Source organism: Acomys russatus, chromosome 1, assembly GCF_903995435.1.
Source record: "Acomys russatus chromosome 1, mAcoRus1.1, whole genome shotgun sequence".
NCBI classification, from domain to species: Eukaryota; Metazoa; Chordata; class Mammalia; order Rodentia; family Muridae; genus Acomys; species Acomys russatus.
In genome coordinates this window covers 64312634-64332373 of record NC_067137.1, presented here as the reverse complement: position 1 = coordinate 64332373, position 19740 = coordinate 64312634, and the positions used below count along the sequence as shown (strand labels likewise).

The following is a 19740-nucleotide window of genomic DNA, read 5'->3' as shown; positions in this document are numbered from 1 at the left end:
CCATCATGTTAATTAAGTGTAATCAGTTAATTCATTTAAATTCTATATAACCTCAGAGAGCTTGCAAAATGTATATAAGTACTTAAATGGCTAAAAATAAGCTTAAAGGGCATCACTACAACTTAATATTTTGATTTCTCTTGTGAAGTTTTTGCATATTCAAATGAGCATGTGTGAAAATATCCCCTGAGAGCTATATTGTGCTGAGCATATAGAATGATGGACAAGAAGTGGTCCCCGCAGACACCACACAGGTCACAGACTATCTTCAATATAGCATTCAGAGAGCACATGTAACATGTGTGAGACTGAGGTATAAATGCTGTGGAAACACCAAAAATAAATCGGGTTACATTGCCATAGACAGGTGCCTGGCAGGAACCCAGCACTGGCGTACGCCACAGCTAGGAGACGGATTGGTAACGCTAGTGGACAAAGACGCGGGGAGCCCAAAGGGAAAACCGGGTGGCTTGGAAAATGAGACGTAGCCTTAGAGGGCTACAGCAAAGGAAGATGGGAGCCTTAAAAGACCTTTGTAATGAAGCAGCGAGACATGGTAAAGGGATCTGAGTGAGGGAACTCTGTTACACACAGTGCGGCAGCAGGGAAGGACCAATAGGGAGGTGACACTCAGAGCTGCATCCCATGGAAGCCGTGAGCTTTATAAAGTAGCCCTAGCGGGGACACAAACAGGAGCACAGTCCCCCATGGATCAAAAATGTTTTACTTAGAGGTCAGTGCACTGAAGCTCAGGGGCTACATGATTAAAACTGTACTTCCAACTAAGGGAGACTAAAGGAGAAGGGAGTAAGGGAATTGCTGAGGGCATGCCACCCCCAGGCCTGGTTAACTCAGCTATGCAGTGATATTAACAGCCACCCGTCCCTTCTGCCACCCTTGGCATGTGAGCGCGGCTTCTCACTCCAGCTCTGTTCACAGTAACAGGACAGCACCATGTGCTTGTTGAAAGCACCTAGAGTTTGGAGGAACCCTTTTCTTCTTATTTGTCGCCTATGAGAAAGAAAGTCTTTTCAACATGCCATAGAGACTTCTTTCCAGAGTTCACTGGCCGGATGAGTATGTAACAGTGGGTTGTGCTCAAACTAATTATGATCGTGGCAAAGGAATGGTTTGGGGTGCCTGATAGACCAACCATGATTCACTGCCTGGCTGAGGAGTGTGAGCTGCCTCCCCTGAATGACACTACGTGAAAGAAGGTGGTGATGAAGGCAGAGTGAGTCTGTCAGGAACAAGGCAGAATGCCAAGCAGGCTGCAGAGCCTGCTGTATTAAGTTTAATACAGATTATTTGCTGTTACTGTTACTGATTAAATCATTAGTGCAACAAGCTCAAACCCATTTCCCTTTTATGAGGGCAAGTGTGCCTACACTTCCTAATATCCAATTTTACTATTTATGGGAAGAAAGAACTATTGATTGCCTTGGAAAAGTACATAAAACAAGAGCTTCTATTTCAAGGCATTCATCGACAGGAGGCTGTAAGAGAACATCTGCTTAAAATGCAGGGTTTCCAAAGAGATCCCGTCTTCGAACTCGCTCACCTCATTTCCATTCTGTGTATGAGCCAATGGAGAATTGTCATTAAGCTTTTTGTGCACAACTAAAACTAAAATAATCTGCATATACCAATTGAATATGCCATTTCTCAAAGGTCTGATTTAGGAATGCAACTGCACACCTCACCACACTTGGATAAAATCTGAAGGAAGACAGACATCAGGACGTTAGCGTTGCCTCTAGTCAGAATGTCTTCGCTCACATCATTCTTCTCTTTTCCTGTATCGAACAGTTAGTAATTCTCAGCCTTCAAACAAAAAAGGCAATTCCCAAGGACTGAATTATAGTAATAGTCACAAAGCCCACACTTATTAGGAAATGAAATGATGTCACTGCATTCTAAAATGCATAAAATCTAACAATGCTATACAATAATGACTCTGAAAACTGGATTTGTTTTCTGTTTATATTATCCTTGTTAACTTTGAAGAAGAAGAAGAAGAAGAAGAAGAAGAAGAAGAAGAAGAAGAAGAAGAAGAAGAAGAAGAAGAAGAAGAAGAAGAAGAGGAAGAAGAAAATAGCATGAGAGTGTTACTGAAAGTAAGCAATGTGAGCCAGAAGCTTCCTTTTAAAGCATATACAGTTCTTAGAATGTTTTTTCAGGAAAAGTAATAAAGTGTGATCTTAAAAAAAAGTCATTGTAAAATCACTTGCAAAGTGTACAATAGGTCAGGTTACAGACTGCCCTAGTCTTGGATAACGGGGGAATTGAAACATGCTTAGCAGGCTGGCACCGCCCTGCAGCAGCCATGATCAGTGATGCCACAGAATATTCTCCATACAACAATCACCAGAACAACACACTATGATCAGTCATTTTCATCTGGTAAAGGAAGAAGAAAGGGGGCGGGGAAGAGGAGGGGGAAGGCAGGCAAGCAGACAAGATGGCAGACATGGGGACTGAGGGCTGAAAGAGAGAAAAGAATTGAAACAAAGAAGTGTTTCAAAACTCCTCATAATTCAAAATGCACAGCCCTTCTGTTTTGATGGCTCAGATAAACACTATAGGCTCAAATATGCTTTGGAAACAACATTTCTTTCTTTCTTTCTTTTTTTTTTTTTTTCATTTAAACGATTTTTTTTTCTTTTTTTTTTTTTATTAATTTATTCTTGTTACATCTCAATGTTTATCCCATCCCTTGTATCCTCCCATTCCTCCCTCGCCCCCCCCCCCTTTTCCCATTATTCCCCTCCCCTATGACTGTTCCCGTCCCCTATACCTCCCCCTGTATATTCTCATAGGGTATCAAGCCTCTTCTCGGTAACCTGCTGTCCTTCCTCTGAGTGCCACCAGGTCTCCCCCTCCAGGGGACATGGTCAAATGTGAGGCACCAGAGTACGTGAGAAAGTCATATCACACTCTCCACTCAACTGTGGAGAATGTTCTGACCATTGGCTAGATCTGGGAAGGGGTTTAAAGTTTACCTCCTGTATTGTCCTTGGCTGGTGCCTTAGTTTGAGCGGGACCCCTGGGCCCAAATCTGCCTATCATATTGTTCTACTTGTAGGTTTCTAGGACCCTCTGTATCCTTTTATTTTGCTATTCTCCCATGCATCTCTCATTTAGAGTCCCAATAGGATGCCCTCCCCTCTGTGGAAACAACATTTCTTCCTGGCCTCATAACTGGATCAAAACTCTTGCTAGGTATGAACGGTTTTACTGGCTTTATCCACATGGGACTGACTAACCAGCAAAATCCAATATGCCCTACTCTGAGGCCTAGTGGTAGAGTGAAGTCAGGGCAAAAACAGGAGGCATCAAATGGAGAATGACAAGGAAGTAGACCCAACAAAGCTGGCTTGAGAAAATACACGAGTGACTATGTTTGTGCGTGCTACACAGACTGCGCTCCGGAGAAACCAGCCAGTCACTTTACAGAGTGGAGCTCTCCAGCTCTGTGAGTTCTACAAAGGTCTAGAAGAATATAAACCTCACATTCATCATTTACTAGAAGGATATATTTATGAACACAGACTATAGTGAACCAAATATAATATGTCAGGGACTAGACTTTGTTAGACATTCAAATACTGGTATGATCTAGTTCTGCCCTTTGAATTTATGTCAATTTAGAGACCTCTACCTTTTCAGGCTCAATCTCACCTAACCTTGTTAGACAGCTTTAAAGCAAAGACCACAAATTTCATCAACCACTGTGCTGGCCAGTAACTAATTCCTTTTCAATGCTTTTAGGTTTTTGTTTTAAGGGAGTTGCCCAGAATATACCATTTGAGCAGGCATTTTAAAACAAAGACAAAAATAAAGTAAAATAAAAGCTCAATAGTAACCAATTACAATAATTAACCTAAGGGACTTGCCTTAAGTAAGCTTAATAGTAACAATAGAATTGTGGAATTTTTCTTTTTTTATGGTATAAATTACCACTTATTGAGGAAAGAATGGATGAAATGGCCACTTAAAGGTTCATCTAAGATTGTTTAGTTTAGAATGAAAACCCACGGGGAAAAGAAATAGGGAAGAAGTGTAGAAAAAGCAAAGAGTAAAATGGGATTGGGCCGTTATTATATTTACACAGCTAAGATAAACATTGCATCATGAAAGATGGAAGATAAAGTGGAGTTCCCGCCTCAGCATTAAAAAGAAAATGTATATTAGCCAGGTAAATTTAAATAAACTATACCGTAAGCTGAAATATTATGTAAACTGAGTCAAACAGAGTTATTTAAGATGGACTTGCTCTTCCAAGGATTTTTCAATCTTGATGGAGTTATCCTCAATGCTAAACTATAAAAGATACAAATGGGATTTCAAGATGAAATGGATGTCACGCTCTATATGTGATAGTAGCCATCAAATTGTACCATAAACAATAGGTGGCGGGTCAGCTTAGACAGGATTCACGTGGTGAGACATCTCCCTTGAGAGGATGGGATTTGAGTCGTCCTCTGTTCTCCCAGACTTGCCTCTCCCTCAGTCTTTCTGGTATTACATTCATTTCCCCAAAGACTAGGCACCAAGTTCACTTCATTCTCAATCCACTGTCTTCCACCATCTTTGTTTGTCATCAACATCCATCCATTCTTTCACTCCATCTGGGGACAATCCATATTCCTTCATGAACTTCACAGCTCCCCACCCAAAAGTAACTTCCCCTCTCCAATACGAATTGCTGTACAGCAGTCTCCTTTAAACATGGCTTTCTGAAACCACACGTTTATTACCAAATTCTATACCATCTACATTTTCTCCTATATACATACAGTGATAATCAAGCTTAGTTTAAAAGGTAAAGGCAGTAAGAGATTATCAATGGCCACTAATACAGTAAGGCATTTATAATAATAGGCTGTCATAAAAGTTATTGAATGTAGTCTCAAAATGTGCTACGCTCGCCTCTCTTCTTGAAATGATATAAGGTTATAAAGACAGCACATTATAGTTGTTCGTTTGCATATCTGAACACAAGCTCCTTGGAACTGTAATAGTCTGATAACCAATGAGACAGGGTCTTGCCATGTAGCCCAGGCTGGCACTGAACTCATGATCCTCCTGCTTTGGCCTCCCATTAGGCCAGTTTGTTATGACGTCATCCTTCTACTTTCATATGACCTTGGCCATCTGTAGTCTATGGATATGGATACACTGAGCCATTAGAAGCACTCGGGTAAGTGGAACATCTCTTCCCTCTGCCCTCTTAAGCTTTCCACAACACAACTCCATCTTGACCTCCATAAGGCCCCCTCCCTTCACATAAACACAGGGGCTTTCTATTTTCAAAAAAAGCCAACTCTCCTTGCTCGTCATTTCCGAGATGTCCTTCATAGTCTCTCTTGCTCGTGTGTTTGGTTATTCTTTTTTCTTCACCTAGGATGTCTGTCTTCCCATATCTTCTGACTTCCAGCTTAGCTGAATGGTAGATCCGACTGCAAAACCCCTATTGTGTTCATGGGTAAATGTCTTCTCATACATAGTCAGATTGAAATCAGGCATTCGGTTGCCTACATTTCCCTTTAGCCCACCTACCTTAGTGAAGTATTTATCGCACTGTATATCTTCACTTCAAATTAAATTCATGAAATTTAAAAGACTCTGGTCAATATCCATTGATTTTAAGGATGAATAAGGGCAGTATAGACAGAGATATTGGGAAAGCCGTGAATGAAAGCAGAGGAAAAGGAGGGGAACACATTTTCAGTAAAGGAAAACTAGAAGGTATATGAAATGAAATATCAGCATAAGTCTTAACTCTGCCAGGGACAAGGTAAAGGGGCTGAATAAGGACCTAGCTGTAAAGCTAACCACACTAACAAAGCCTGAGAGAGTGAAGTGGGAGAGGTTATAGCCCAGAGAGAGAGAGAGAGAGACATGAAAACAGAAGTGCCCACACTCCTCGCTTGGGCAGCCAATGGACGGATGCTTCCACTTGACAGCTCAGGTGCCAAGTCTCAGGTTCCACTGCATTTCTCTGGATTCATGGCTCCCTTTTCACCACTTTCCTAGTCTTTTCCCTAGGCTTGTTTTTTCCTCTCCTTCTCTTTCTCGCTTACTGAGGGGGCACAACTTTACTTAGTCTAGAGGACAATGATCAAACAACTAAGTATAAATATAAGAATATGTTGCTCATTTTCGGTGAAAAATGGCTGAAAACTATGGTGAGCTGGGCCTTGAGCTTTGGCTTAGAGGCCTGCAATCTAGTTAATGTTTCTCTTTAAGGCCATGCATGCACGTGTGTGGTGTGCGTGTGTGCGCGCGCGTGTGTGTGATATGCTAATAAACATGTACATATAATATTTTTGATAAGTGTCACCTTTCATTTAGGGATGGTGGGAAATAAGACTGGAAATGTTCTAGTGGCTTCACAACTATCTAAGTAAGCATCTTTCAAGTGTATTTAAAAGAAAAGAACAAAATGTGGACACCTCACTGAGGTCCTTGGGTAGGAATGCTATCCACTATGGGCGTGAAAACACCTAAACAAGAGTTTGAAGTATTCAGGCTGTTGACTGCAGGAGTGGGTACTTGTAAAGCATCTGTTTAATATGCAGTCCTGTGTGATGCAATAAACACAAGAGCCAAAGAAGGGTGCTCTCCTTAGCAAGCAAGGCTCTTGCAGGCCAAGTAGTGTTCTGCCAGAAACAACACAGTTCAGGAAAAAAGTGTAAATGATGCACTGAGGTCATTGCTTCCCACTTTCAAAGAATCTACTTATTAATTTGAAAACATCTTTAGAAGCTATTGTGCATCCTACCTTTTTGTGTATGTGTTTATATACTGCACAGTTGCAAAAGATGGTGACCTCCACTATGCATAAAACATCTCTCTAATGTGCTTAGTATGTGTTATCTTTATAATAAACAGAAAGGTAAAGTGTGAGCATGGTAGTAGAAGACTGCAGCCAACACCATACAACTTTTTAACTTCTGCGTACTATTAAATTAATAGGAAAAAAAATCAAATGCCTACTTACTTCAGTGAAATTTCCCTGTGTTGATCAGAGAGATCAAAGAATTTCACTCACATTCTTGCCAAGACAAACATTTCTATAGTCAAGATCACAAGTGATAGAAGTATAGCAGGAAGATAGAGAAAAGCTATGGTCTTACATACCATCCTATACCATAACCATAACCATAACTATACCATAACCATAACTATACCATAACCATAACCATAACCATACCATGCCATACCATACCATAGTCTAGTATAGAGATGATCGTTAACTAGCCTTTGATCTATCATTAGATGCTTATTTTCATAATCCTTTTCACCAGTAATATCATCAGAGCCACAGATTGATAATATGTGCATTTAGGTGCCACAAGAAAATTAGAGAAAGCTTTTTTAAAACTGGATTTCATCACAAATTTAGTAACTACACTGGTCTTCAGCAAAGCAACTCACTTTCACTTCTGACTTTCAGAAACCATTTTCGAAAAAAAGTTGTCCTTCTGATAACAAAAGGTGGGGGTAGGGCTCTTTACAAATCCGCAACAGAAGAAAGCAAGCTCTCCCCAGTTCTTGGAGCAGGAGGACGATTACCAGTTGAGCAGGGAAGGGCTGAGTCAGAGCTGGCTGCGGGAAGGATGCCGCACGAATGCTGTAGGATGGCGATGCACGTCCTGCTCATTTGCTTTCATCAAGAGCACCATTCCGTTTCAGTCTGCCAATGTCCTAATTAAGATGATCTGAATCTTAGGTGATCTATTATTCTAGATCTAAGATAGCCCAAAGCACGTTAGACAAGGTATTACACTATGCGCTTACATGAGTGATAAGACCACTAAGCAGGAAAGCCTGTCCTCTCTCGTGTACGGCTCAGCACTGGGCAGAGTTTCCTGCCAGCACTCAATAAATAAACAGCTGGGCCTTTGCCTGGTGCCTTTCTCTCCATGTTAGGTACACTTTAATCTTACTATCTTGTTTCTAGTTCCTTTTGACATGGGCACCCATGTTTTTCTTTGCATTAGGTAAAAAGGGGATGTCTCGAGTAGGTTTTAATAGAAGTATACAGTAGTATAAGAGCTGACAATATATAAATGTGATTCCCACTTATTGTCCTAATGTTCTTTATGAAGAACATACATTAGGGCACATACTGACTACACATGTCCTTTAGCTAGAAGAGAAGTGAAAGCAGAGAAAATGCTTGGTCTCAGTAATACTTTGAAAGATTCAGCATCAAACTATATTGCTGAACAATACCACCAAAGGCATCATCTAATACAGAGAACATCTTGTTGAGGTATCCCCTAAATCACTCCTTTGCCATTCTTTCGTTAAGCAGAGTTACCCACAATTCATTTGCCTAAGCACTCGGTTAACAGTTGGGCATCAGGTAAGCAAGCACGCCAGTGCTTGTGTTAATACTGAGCTTCGCTCACTTGGCATCGTTAGACAGGTCAAGCAGACTAACTACTCAAGTCAAAAGCTATACGATTCCCAGTGCCAGTCAGTTCCTAAAACTCCTGCCTGTAGGCCTGAGCAGACACATTTAAAGGTAGCTGTGGGCTTGCTCTCCTGATATAGTTGAATGTGTATTCTTGACGGCCTTCACAGTCTGATACCCATCTCCAAAGGATGATGACTTCAATCTAAGTCATCCTCAAAGGAAGAGGATGAAGTAGGCATCCTGGAGTCCAGAGTAGCTGGACACCTGAGTCCTTTCACTGAGGAAATAAAGACGTGGCTCGGGACGAGACTGTCATGGCTGCAAGGCTTCTGACCTTAGAATGATATATGCAGGTGGTCTGTGTTCTAGAGACTTAGATCTGGTCCCTTTAAAAGGACCTAGGAGCTGTTGTTACATACTTTCAGTGATACAAAGTTGGAGAACTCCCGGGTGGAGGTCCTAGCTCTAATTTTAAGTCCTGAATGATGCAAGCTTCAAAAGAGAAAAGTAAAGAAAGGGCAGATAAGAACATTTTAAAAGGAGACAATGTCAATTAATTTATTTTCGTTAGGATATTCTGGTTTTACCTTGAAAGGTCAAAAGAATATAGTTTTTGTTAAGACATTGAATAGTCACTATATTTTGAAATCCCCCAACTGCACATCACTGAAAAAGTTAAAATACAAAGCCTCCACTTTAAGGTGACAAACTTTCATCAATCTTTCCTAAGATGCATAATTACAAGCACATTTTAAATTCTTGGATGCACAGGTAAAGTTGTATTTCTGGACCGGGTGAATTCTGCTCTCTAGCTCCATGTATATAAAAGATCTCACAGTCCTGGGAAAACACTTTTTTAAAAAAATGAAATACAACAAATAAGGTATGCTGCCGAGTCCTGGGGGAGTCGTTTCCCAGAGTCTTTGAATTTCCTCCTATCCCCCTTCTTTGCAAGATTTCTAAGACCAAGCCCTTTTCTGCAGTCTCTCAAGCAAGGTAAAAAAGAAAAATACCCCCTAGATATATTCCTTAGATTTTCTATTACGCTCTCAAGCTCCCAGCAGCTTCTGAAGTAAACCTAAGATGAGTTCTGGAGTTATTTTTATTACATTTTAATTTTAGTTCCTTGCTTAGGTCTCAGATGAAACAGACAATCAGAACGGCTTTGTTTGGAGACGCACTTCATGGCACAATGTGTGAGTGACCCAAGCAAGGTCACATCATAGGCAAAAGGCTCCCGTGAGGGGAGGGGGTGCTAGTGCAGCCTATTTCAGCGTGCACAGTACACACGTGGGACCTCCATGTTTTCTTCCACTATATGGGTGTCCCAGAGACTGAACCTAGACCACCAAGCCAGGTGGGGAGTGCCTCTACCCTTTGAGCACCTTGTTGACCCATTATCTCTATTTTACAAACGAAAAACATGGGACCCTGGCAAGTTAAGTAATCGTCTCAAAGACACTTAGTAGCAAGTGCCAATCACTTTACCCAAGCAGTCTAATCCAGAGTCTCAGCCTCCTTGCTGTTTAGTTTGTCCAAGTCTATGAGAAACCCTTCATGCCCCTTAAACATACAGATAGGGGGGAAATGATCTGACCTTTCTCCATAGTATCCTTAACCTTACATTTATTTACATTTATCCTTGACTATGGATGTTTTTATCTATCCAGGGAAAATCCAGGCCAAACTGGGGAAGAGAGAACTAAGTAGGGAACCAGCAGCAGGCCTGAGGTTTTGTCTGGTTCTGTGGCTCCCAGGATCCCCATGTGCAGATGCCACATACAATCTTCTTGTCACTGTTTTCATTTGTGACATTTGCTTGTTTGTATAATGGCATGAAAGCACCACAGAATAGAAATGCTTTAATAAGGAGAAGTCATCATTCTCTGTAAGCTGATAAAACCGGAGATGTTGTCTCTTTTGGAGTGACTCGAAGAGAAAACTTTTGCCATTTTTATTTTGTTTTATATAAATCAGAAACACAGATCACTAAGGATCAGACTTGCTTATTTTCCCTTCTCATAGTTAAGTTCAAGTCTCACATTCCGACAGCACAATGTCACTTATTTTGCCCTTTAAATAATTTTTAACTCTTACACTTTATATTTTTTCCCATTCTTATAATAGTTCTTGCTTAAGGTAGAGATTTGGAAAATACAGAGTTACTTTAAAATATATACATATAAATAGAAGATATATAAAGTCTTCTAAAACATTTTTTGTGGTCTGTTTTGTTTTGTTTTTGAGACAGGGTCTCTCTGTGTATCCTTGACTATCCTGGACTCGCTTTGTAGACCAGGCTGGCCTTGAACTCACAGCAATCTATCTGGCTCTACCTCCCAAGTGCTGGTATTAAAGGCATGCGCCACCACTGCTCGGCTTCTGTGTACTTTTTAAATTCCCATTTCATTAGAATAAGACACAGCCCAATTTAATTATATAGTCCTAACTTAAGCACTTTAGCTGGTACTGTCTGCTATTTAAGCAACAATGTCTTAGACATCCTCTCATCCACTGGTTATGTGTATGTGTGTAGGGGAGGGGTAGATCTTGAGCCAATTACAGGGATTCCTCTTAGAATGTGGGATACTGGGAAGTGGCCATTGGCCCTGTGGTGTGAGGAGGCTTTCTGAGAATGTGCCGTGGCTCCTTCCCTGGCTTGAGTAAGCAGCTTCTTTCTACCTCAGGAAGCAAGCTGACTGAAAATGCTCTTCTTCAAACAGGCCTGTTGAAGAGCTTCACTTAATCCCAGCACAGCCATCTTCACAGCGTGGGCACACCATCTCTGGAGGCCCCTTTGGTACATAGTGCCCATCCTCACTCCCATAAGCCACACCCCCTTGATCCATGCCTGATACACAGAATGTATCTACACGAGATTCAGGATTATCTTCCCACCTGTTCAGAACCTTCCCCTCACCTACAGTAGGCCAGCATCTTCCTCGCCTCCTCCTCCTCCAGCCACACCACTGCCTGTGGAACTCACTCCCTCAAAGCAGCCCTCTCTGGTCTGTCTTTCCTGTATCTTTTCTTCCCTAAAATCTCTTACTGTTTCCCTTTGTACACTCTCAAAAGCATCCCCACGTCCCCCACGAGCTCCGAATCTCTTAACTGCTCAGTGCCACACTCAGCCCACGGCGACAGGGAGCAGAGGGTCACTGGTGAGAACGTGGGAGCTGAGCCTCAAAGCACAGATTCAAGAAGCTGCATGCCTTTAGGCAAGTTGGTTAACTTCTCAATGGCCTCTCTGCTGCACTGAAGGATTGCGTAGAAGTGTTAAGTGTTTCCTGTACTGTGAAACCGAGTAGAGCCAACTGTGAATTGAGACCGCATGTGATAGCTTTTGTTATTGGTTTGCGGTGTTGGCAATCTAGCCTGGGTCCTCACGCATCCTAGGAAGTACTCTACCACTAGGCTAACCCGTAACCCCTCTTTTTGTCAAATAAAACACAGCCCACATTTTAGTTGTGTCCTTTTGCATCATCCCACTCCTCTTCCACAGGGAACCCGTTGCCAATCAATTGCTTCCTGGGCCAGGAGATGTCTTCTGACTACATTCCAGTCCTCAGGTGTTAGCTGAGCCTTGGAACCTCTCCTCCTCACATCACTTCCATCTGTGCGCATGTGCCAAGCTGCGTCTCTCCTTTCCTTCAAGTATTTCCTGAAATGTGACCTCCTCCCTGGAGGCTTTGGTGGGACTGGTCTTCCCATTCGCTTCTGTTTCCAACAGCTAAAGGGTGGCGACCTCGGCGCTTTGGCTGGCTGCACAGTCTCTGTTGTGGGCTGGCTTAGGTTCCTGCCCTGCCTATACTGAAGAATCTGAGTCCCAGAAGGCAACGTGCTTGCTAGCTTGCTCTGAGCACAATGCCCATGCATGTGCTTGCTTGCTCTGTCCACGGCAGGGATAGAAACTATGAACTTCTCAGTCTGGTTCCTTTGTGCTACAGTACGCTCAGATCCTGACTCTACTACACAACTAATTTCTGGACTTCCTTTCACAAATTGAGAAACCATAAGGAAGCATCAAATTAATAAAATTGTTTTTGACACTGAAAGTCCAAAGCATACCTTTATGACAGTGGTATTCTGTTTTAAAAGGCACTTCCTTTAATGTTCAGTGGCATATGTTTCACAGGCTATTTTGTAAATCTAAAATGGATAATCAAAACATGCCAATACTCGTTTTAAAAATACTTGCTGAATTCGGTGCATGTACCATTATGGAGAACTTACACTCAGAGCAAAAAGATTTGTAGCAAAGCATATGACCTTCTTCGCACTGCAATGACCATCCCCTAATTAGGCAATGCATCTGATAGTCATTAACAGGAATGAGATAATGAATCACTTTCTCTCTTCTTTGTTAATTTGCTGTAACCAAGCGGCTAATGGATGTCAGAGCTGAGTGATTGCACTGATTATAGTGATTTATAGTTGCAACAAAACAATTTAAAACCATTCTGATTATTCATGTTAAAGATGCTTTATGTTTTGTTTACTAAATGTTTTATGCCCCCTTCTCTCCCACCCCCAGAATCCTGTCCCCCTCCTGCGCTGCTACTTTAAACAAAAAGACCTCTTCCCAGAAAACTTGAAAGTTGTCGCCTTTTGTGTATGTGTGTATATATATATATATATATATATATATATATATATATATATATGGAGGGAGAGAGAGAGAAGGAGTTACAAAGTTTACCCACTAGAAACGAAGAGCCTTAGGGATGGAAAGAAAACTTCAGTGGTGCCTAGTTCAAAAGAAGACAGCAATAAGAGGAAATAAAGGCAAACTTCAAGCCACTTACCTTGGGGCTTCCCGTCCCCTCCTCGTCCTCCACAGACACATCAGTAGCCAGTATCTCGGCTTTGATGGTGTCCAGAGCTCTGAGGATCCAGCTGTGTTGCCGTTTGATTTGCCTCTGCAGCTCCTTCCATTGACTTGCAATCATCTTCAGCATGTCCTTCAGTCCTTCTCCAAAGGAGAGGAAAGCACAAGTTGTGGGCCCGACCGCGTCTTTATCCGTGACTGTTCGTTACATAGAAGACTAGGTGGCTATTTCAATCCCCAGGCAGGCTTTTAAATGACCTTACTATCGCCTGCCACTTGCCACTGAGACTGGCAGTTCCAAGACATAACAACACAAAACCTGGGCAAGCAGATGCAGAAACTGTTGCAGACTCAGTGGTTTGGTGAAAACAATGCCAGTGGGACAGATCATGATGTGTACATGCCATTAATACTATAGCTTTGTACCCCCAATAGAAGGGCCAGTGCTATCTGTGTGGAGAGTTAATGATGACCAGTAGGTTATATGGAAATAGATACAGGGAATTCAATTGGAAACACAGTAAATAGGCCAGAATTAAGACAATACTATTTGGCATTAACATATCTGCTTAATGCTTTTTGTTCTTTTACTGTTGATATAGTAAGCTAAAGAACAACACAAAACAAACAAACAAACAACAAGAAGAAGAACAAAACGAGCATCCAATGGCCCTGTTTTGTGGTCTTCAATTATCAGGATAAATGGAACCATACAACAAAACTGCTTTTTATTTATAATGCGTTCTTCATAAATGCATCAACACTGGTCTAAGAACTGGTTGAAGGCCTAAGCCTCTGCTAATGCAAAGACCTACAGAGGCCATGCCAAGTGCCCACATGTGTGAACTGGCAGAGGAGTCATCAGATGTCTATGGGCTGCCTGCCTTATATCCATAATGATATCTATGTACATCCTAGTGCATATGCATTGTGTCTATAAGAAGAGCTCTCGTTCATTATCTTAACGTTATTTCCAGAGCTCCGACATCAAAAAAAGCATGACAATATGAAGTTTTCAGGAGTGTGATTTCAACTGGAGCTCAGACGAATGGCAAGCCCCAAATAAAATGAACAGACCGTTTGGAGGCAGTATTTCATCTTACAAGTATCACAGCATTGTATGCAGTATATGAAACATTTATAAATCTTGAAGGTCAATCTGATAATGTAAATATTAATAATACATAAGGAAGTGAATATATGCAGTAATTTACAGCAATGCTTCTTCATTCTTAATAGTCTGCAGACATAAAGACCTGCAATATTTCAGGAGGATTTACCTGCTTTGTGAGATGCAATGAGCTCCAGAAGTTGGTGTCCTTCCTCCTCCACTGCTTCCTTGAGGGCACAATGACTGTCTACGTTCAACTTAAAACTCTGCAAAGAAGCACACGACCATCAGGCTCCAGCCAGGTGGTTATACACCAAACACACGTGAGGAATTCCTTGCTACTTTTTTTTTTTTTTTTTATCAAGAACCACAGAGCCCAATTTACCCAACAGACAGACTAATTTGCAATACTAAAAGCTATTGATATTTGGGGTCTGGGCTCTAAATGTTTCTGTCAGATTAGCAGAGCACATCTGTTTGGAAACAGCTCAACAAATCTACAAATGCATTATAGTTTTGTGAAAAGTCACATACCATAGGCTATATGGAAAGTAGCAGTGTTCAACACATTCCCACCTGAACATGTGGGCTTTTCTTCATTTCTGAGAACCATTAGCAATATAAGGAAACCATGGACACTGGCAGCAGAAAAACACAGTAGCCTATGTCACATCTATGCATGCACTAATACAACATGGTTGGGGTCTGCTCTGTTCCTCGGCTCCGCAGGAGCCACAGGACCAAGATAGGCAGTTAGCTGCCAGACTCTGGAGTCCAAAGCTTTCTGAGCTTTTTCCCTTTCAAAGCTTGTTCCTTAAGGTGTGGTGTTGTCCCATAAATAAACACACCAAGCACATCACGAGGAATTCCCCTCATGGTAGCTATTGACTTCTCTTACGGGTCACGTCAGACTCAGCCACTGCTTCCAGGAAGCCTCCTTGGACACTCTCTGTGGCGGCCCTTCCTTCTCTCTTCCTCCTGTCATGTACTTACTGTGGAATTCATCACAGGCCTGCTGCTGCTCTAGTTCCATCTTTAGCTATCTAATTATACCGTGCTTTTCAGACAATAAGACAAACTTCTCCCTCAAAAGGGGAGGGGGAAACTAGCAGGCGCCTTATGGTCCAATTGCTGTTTTTACTGTTTTTCTTATTTTACTGCTCTAAAAACTGGGTGTATCTCATGGTCCGAAAAATACGGTAAGCAATATAAAGACATATAAAGAATTTTGAGTTTCATGGACATTTCTAACTTGTGTCACACACAACAGTTCACTAGTGTGTGGGCATAGTCAACATTCATTATGTCCAGTGATGCTCTGTAGCTGGGAAGCTTCTGTTTTGATGTTTTTAAAAATTCAAATGGTTTTCCAAACAACTTTTTCTGCTCTGACATGTTACACGACATTCCAACCACAGGAGTGTAGGGAAGGGAGCCACAGTGTCTACCAGCAACACAATCATTCATTAGTCTTTGGGGCAAGAACTTATTCCTCAACTTGACTAACTGGAAACACGGTATGCTAAATTTTGGCTTTTTGTGATAAGGTTCCAAAATATACAATGTGTTTTCTTTCGTTAAATGTCATGGGACAATACGTGAATATTCTGTACTATGATTGATATTAAGCATATCTGACACAGGTTTAAGTGACTCCATACCAGGTTTAGTTTGAATGTGGAGACATTGGATAATCATATGTTGTGAGATCAGGCCTTAATTCAGTGATTCACAGGCTGTGTAGTCTGCAATGCCAAGCCAGGCAATAGAGATGTGAGAACCAAAGTGGACGGACTCTGGCCTTAGTGGAAAGCTGACCTTGGGGAGTTTAGACTGGTCTGTTGTGGGTGCTCAGTGTGAGTCAGGGCTGTTCTTTTCTTCCTGGAGAAAAAGAGCTTTTTAAAGTACAGAATGAAAAGAAAAATATGAAAATGAGCGAGCGAGCAAGATGCAGCACAGAGATAAGGATTTGAACTAAAGCAATTCACGATGATGAATTATGTCACCCAACCTTCTTTCAGAAGACACAGTAGCATTCCAGCTGAACATTCTAGAAAGTGACAATATCTGGCTCCCTGCACACTGTTCAGCATTTCTTAGATTGTTCCTTCTACAGGTATTTAGTTGAATAAAATAAAACATACAATTCTCAGAAATCTTGATACTTCCTTTTAAATATAATTATTTAAAACTACCTTTAGATGCATGTATTTTATGTGTAGGGGTATTTTGCCTGCATGTGTGCACATACACCAAGTGCATGCAGTGCCTGTGGAGGCCAGAAGGGGGCATCAGGTCCCCTGAAATGAAATTGTGGATGGTTGTGAAACACTATGTCTGTGTTGGGAAGAGAGCCCAGGTCCTCTGCAAGAGCAGTAAGTGCTCCTAACTGCTGAGCCATTGCTTTGGCCCCCTTAATACTTCTGACCAGCCCAATTAAGGCAGTACCTAGGGGTTAATAAATGCTTATTGCGTTGTAGTGAAGCACAGCATCCTTTGCTTTTTGTCCCTGCCATGGGACTTCTCCACACTGAAGCAATACAGGCACACAGGTTTCAGAAATGGAAGTAGGGAAAAGAGAAACATTCTAAATGAGGCCAGAAGCACCAAGCTTCAGAGAAAAACCTGGTCTAAAAAACAAAAAAGCAAAAACAAAAACAAACAAACAAAAAACCGTTCTACATCACTATAAATTCAGCCTGGTAATTTTTTGACTCACTATGTACCTATATCGAATGTCTGGTGGTCACCAGCTTTCAAAGGGGTATACCAGACCTATGCCTCAGTGCCAGAGAGAATAGAAGACCCAGGGAGGACGGCTGGCAATTTGACATCATTGAAGTTGAGACTACAGAGCAGATGCATCTGGAAATGGCGATACTTCAGGATGATGTGGAAACATTTGATTAGGAAATTGGAAAAGATGAGGTTTTCATTATTAGGAATGAGATAATCTGATAAGCTCTGTTGTATAAAAGAACCATTTAATATAACTATTACCCAAATGGTGCATTATTGCTTGATTTCAGGTGCACCCATTAACCATTAACAATATCAAGCAAGGAATTCACAACAGGGCCCTGAGAAGGCAGCCACGCAGGCATATTAACAAAATTATCAGTGAGATTTCAGGCTGTTAAGGGATTCCTCAATAAGCTCTCCTTGTGTTGCTGCCGTTTCATTTCTTTTGTGAGTTCTTTTCTTTAACCAGATAGCTGAACATGTCTGCATCCTGATGCTGCTAGCATGCTGCCGCCAGAGCGCCTGCAGATTGCACAGTCCCTCTGCAATGAGTGCACCACTCCCTGAGAGTGCAGAGAATTCTCTAAGGGCTAGATTTGTGGCAGGAGCATTCGAATGGGCACACTCCACGATCCCATGTCACTGATTATGTGAAATGCCACGCATATGCATGGCCTGGATCCTAGGGAACACTGAACAAGGTTCAGTGTCCTTAAGGGAGCATGTACTAAGTAACAAAATAAGAACTAGGAAGATGCAAAATCTCAGTGAGGGGCTAGGAGATGGCCCATGAGTGAAGGCTGGCCAGCAAGCCTGTTACTTTCCTTTCAGTCCCCAGGACCCACGTGGTAGGAGAGAACTAATTCATGTAAATTTTCCTCCAGTTTGCACATTCACAGTCATACACACACAAAAGGAACTTAACTGGTCAATTATAAATAAATAAAGTGTCTGGACCAGCAAGACAGCTATGAGAGTTAAGGTACCTACAGCCAAGCCCAATAACCTGGCTTTGGTCTCTAGCATAAGGGAAAAAAAAACAGCTCCAAAAAGTGTCCTCTGACCACCTAATCATGGTATGCACACTCCCACCCACCCACAAGTACACAAAATAAATAAATAAAAGGTCATTTTTCAAAACATGTCTTTTTTCAAAAAGAAGATCCAATGACTAAAACAAATACTGATTATCAAAACAATTATTGAAAGTTATTACATCTGGCACGGTCAGCTTGTATGGATCTGAACATGCTGTAAATTCAGAAAGTTCAGGTATGCACACACAGACCTGACAAAGCAGATCATACACATGGGACAAAATAAAGAAAATCACAATGGAATGTGGAAACGGTCACTTCTGAGGGATCTCCTAGGACCAGCGATGTGGGAATGGCCACATTCAAAGGCTTAAATCCTTCTGGCACCATATATATGGTGACGACAACTCAGCCACCCTGTGGGTACTGTCTGTTTCTGCCAGGTCCCCGAGCATGGTGAGTCTTAGGACGTTTGTGAAGCATCCCAAGTGCCAGAAACAGCTCCCGATTCTTTCTTGAGTGGACTTTGCTTTTTTTCTAAGGCATAGCTGTATAGGATAGATATGCTTATTGAGCAGTCCCTACCAGATTTACATATATAAAAATTAGTGATACATAACTGTAGTGGTGGGGAAGCTTTACAGTCTAGTCCAGTGGGTCACAGAGATAAGGACAAATGTATCTGTATGAGCTGACATACAGTAGTTGGGATTTTACGTGTGATACAAAGTGGTAGCACCTTTTGCCTCAAGCAAAATGGGGCAATCATAGCATGGCCCAATGAGATTCAAGTTTGTTTGTTTAAACTAAAACATACTACACCAGCCAAGCATAAAAGGGGCTGTGGGAGCCTATGACATTCAGTCTCAAAAGGGTCTGCAGAGAGTTCATGATTAAGAAATGAATTGCACACAGGTCTGGAGAGGCAAAAGCAGGGAGCCGTGAGTACTCTACCAGGCAGGGGCAGGCTGCAGGCAGGGGAGACAGCATCTGTGACTATATAGGACTTGTCTCTGAGAGTCATGAAAGAACCATGAAGAATATGCCAGTGACAAGAGCAACTGGTATAGACCTACGAGCTAGGAAGAGCTTGCTGCCTGTTGCATACAGACTTGATTTTAAAAGGACACACTAGAGACAAGCAGGCCATTTTAGGAGGCTGCTGTTGGTGATACAGGCCAGATGTTTCTCCGTGTTCATACTCTTTTAATTAAAAAAAGGTGTGCTCTTTCTTCTAAATGAAGAGAAGAAAGAAAATTGGAGCAAATCTTTTGTCTTTTCAAGTTTTTCTCCATGCGTGAGAGCATCATGTGCCAAAATCTAGCTCTTTGGCTGTTCTGACGATAAATACCAGAGGTTATTAGTAGAGACTCCAAATGTGAAAGGCATGTTGAACTGATGAACCCTTACTCCCACTGTCACCTAAAGAGATGGTGTACATGCTGATGAGAGACACTTGGTGACACTTCTTCACACAAAGATTTCCACTCCCTCAGAAACCAAGAACATGCCTTTTTTCACAAGGGGGTGGCGATGGTGGCAGACCTATGTGTTTAGTTAGAAAAGCCAAGGTTTGAAGTCAGACCTTCTC

General features: G+C 41.8%; 1 protein-coding gene across 1 annotated transcript in view; it reads right to left on the bottom strand.

The window, feature by feature from the left end:
• Positions 1–19740, bottom strand: part of Akap6 (A-kinase anchoring protein 6) — a 443673-nt gene that overhangs the window by 183417 nt on the left and 240516 nt on the right. The window contains 2 exon segments of the mRNA XM_051145949.1: positions 13237–13400; positions 14540–14636. Of these exon segments, the coding sequence (XP_051001906.1) occupies positions 13237–13400; positions 14540–14636 (261 nt within the window).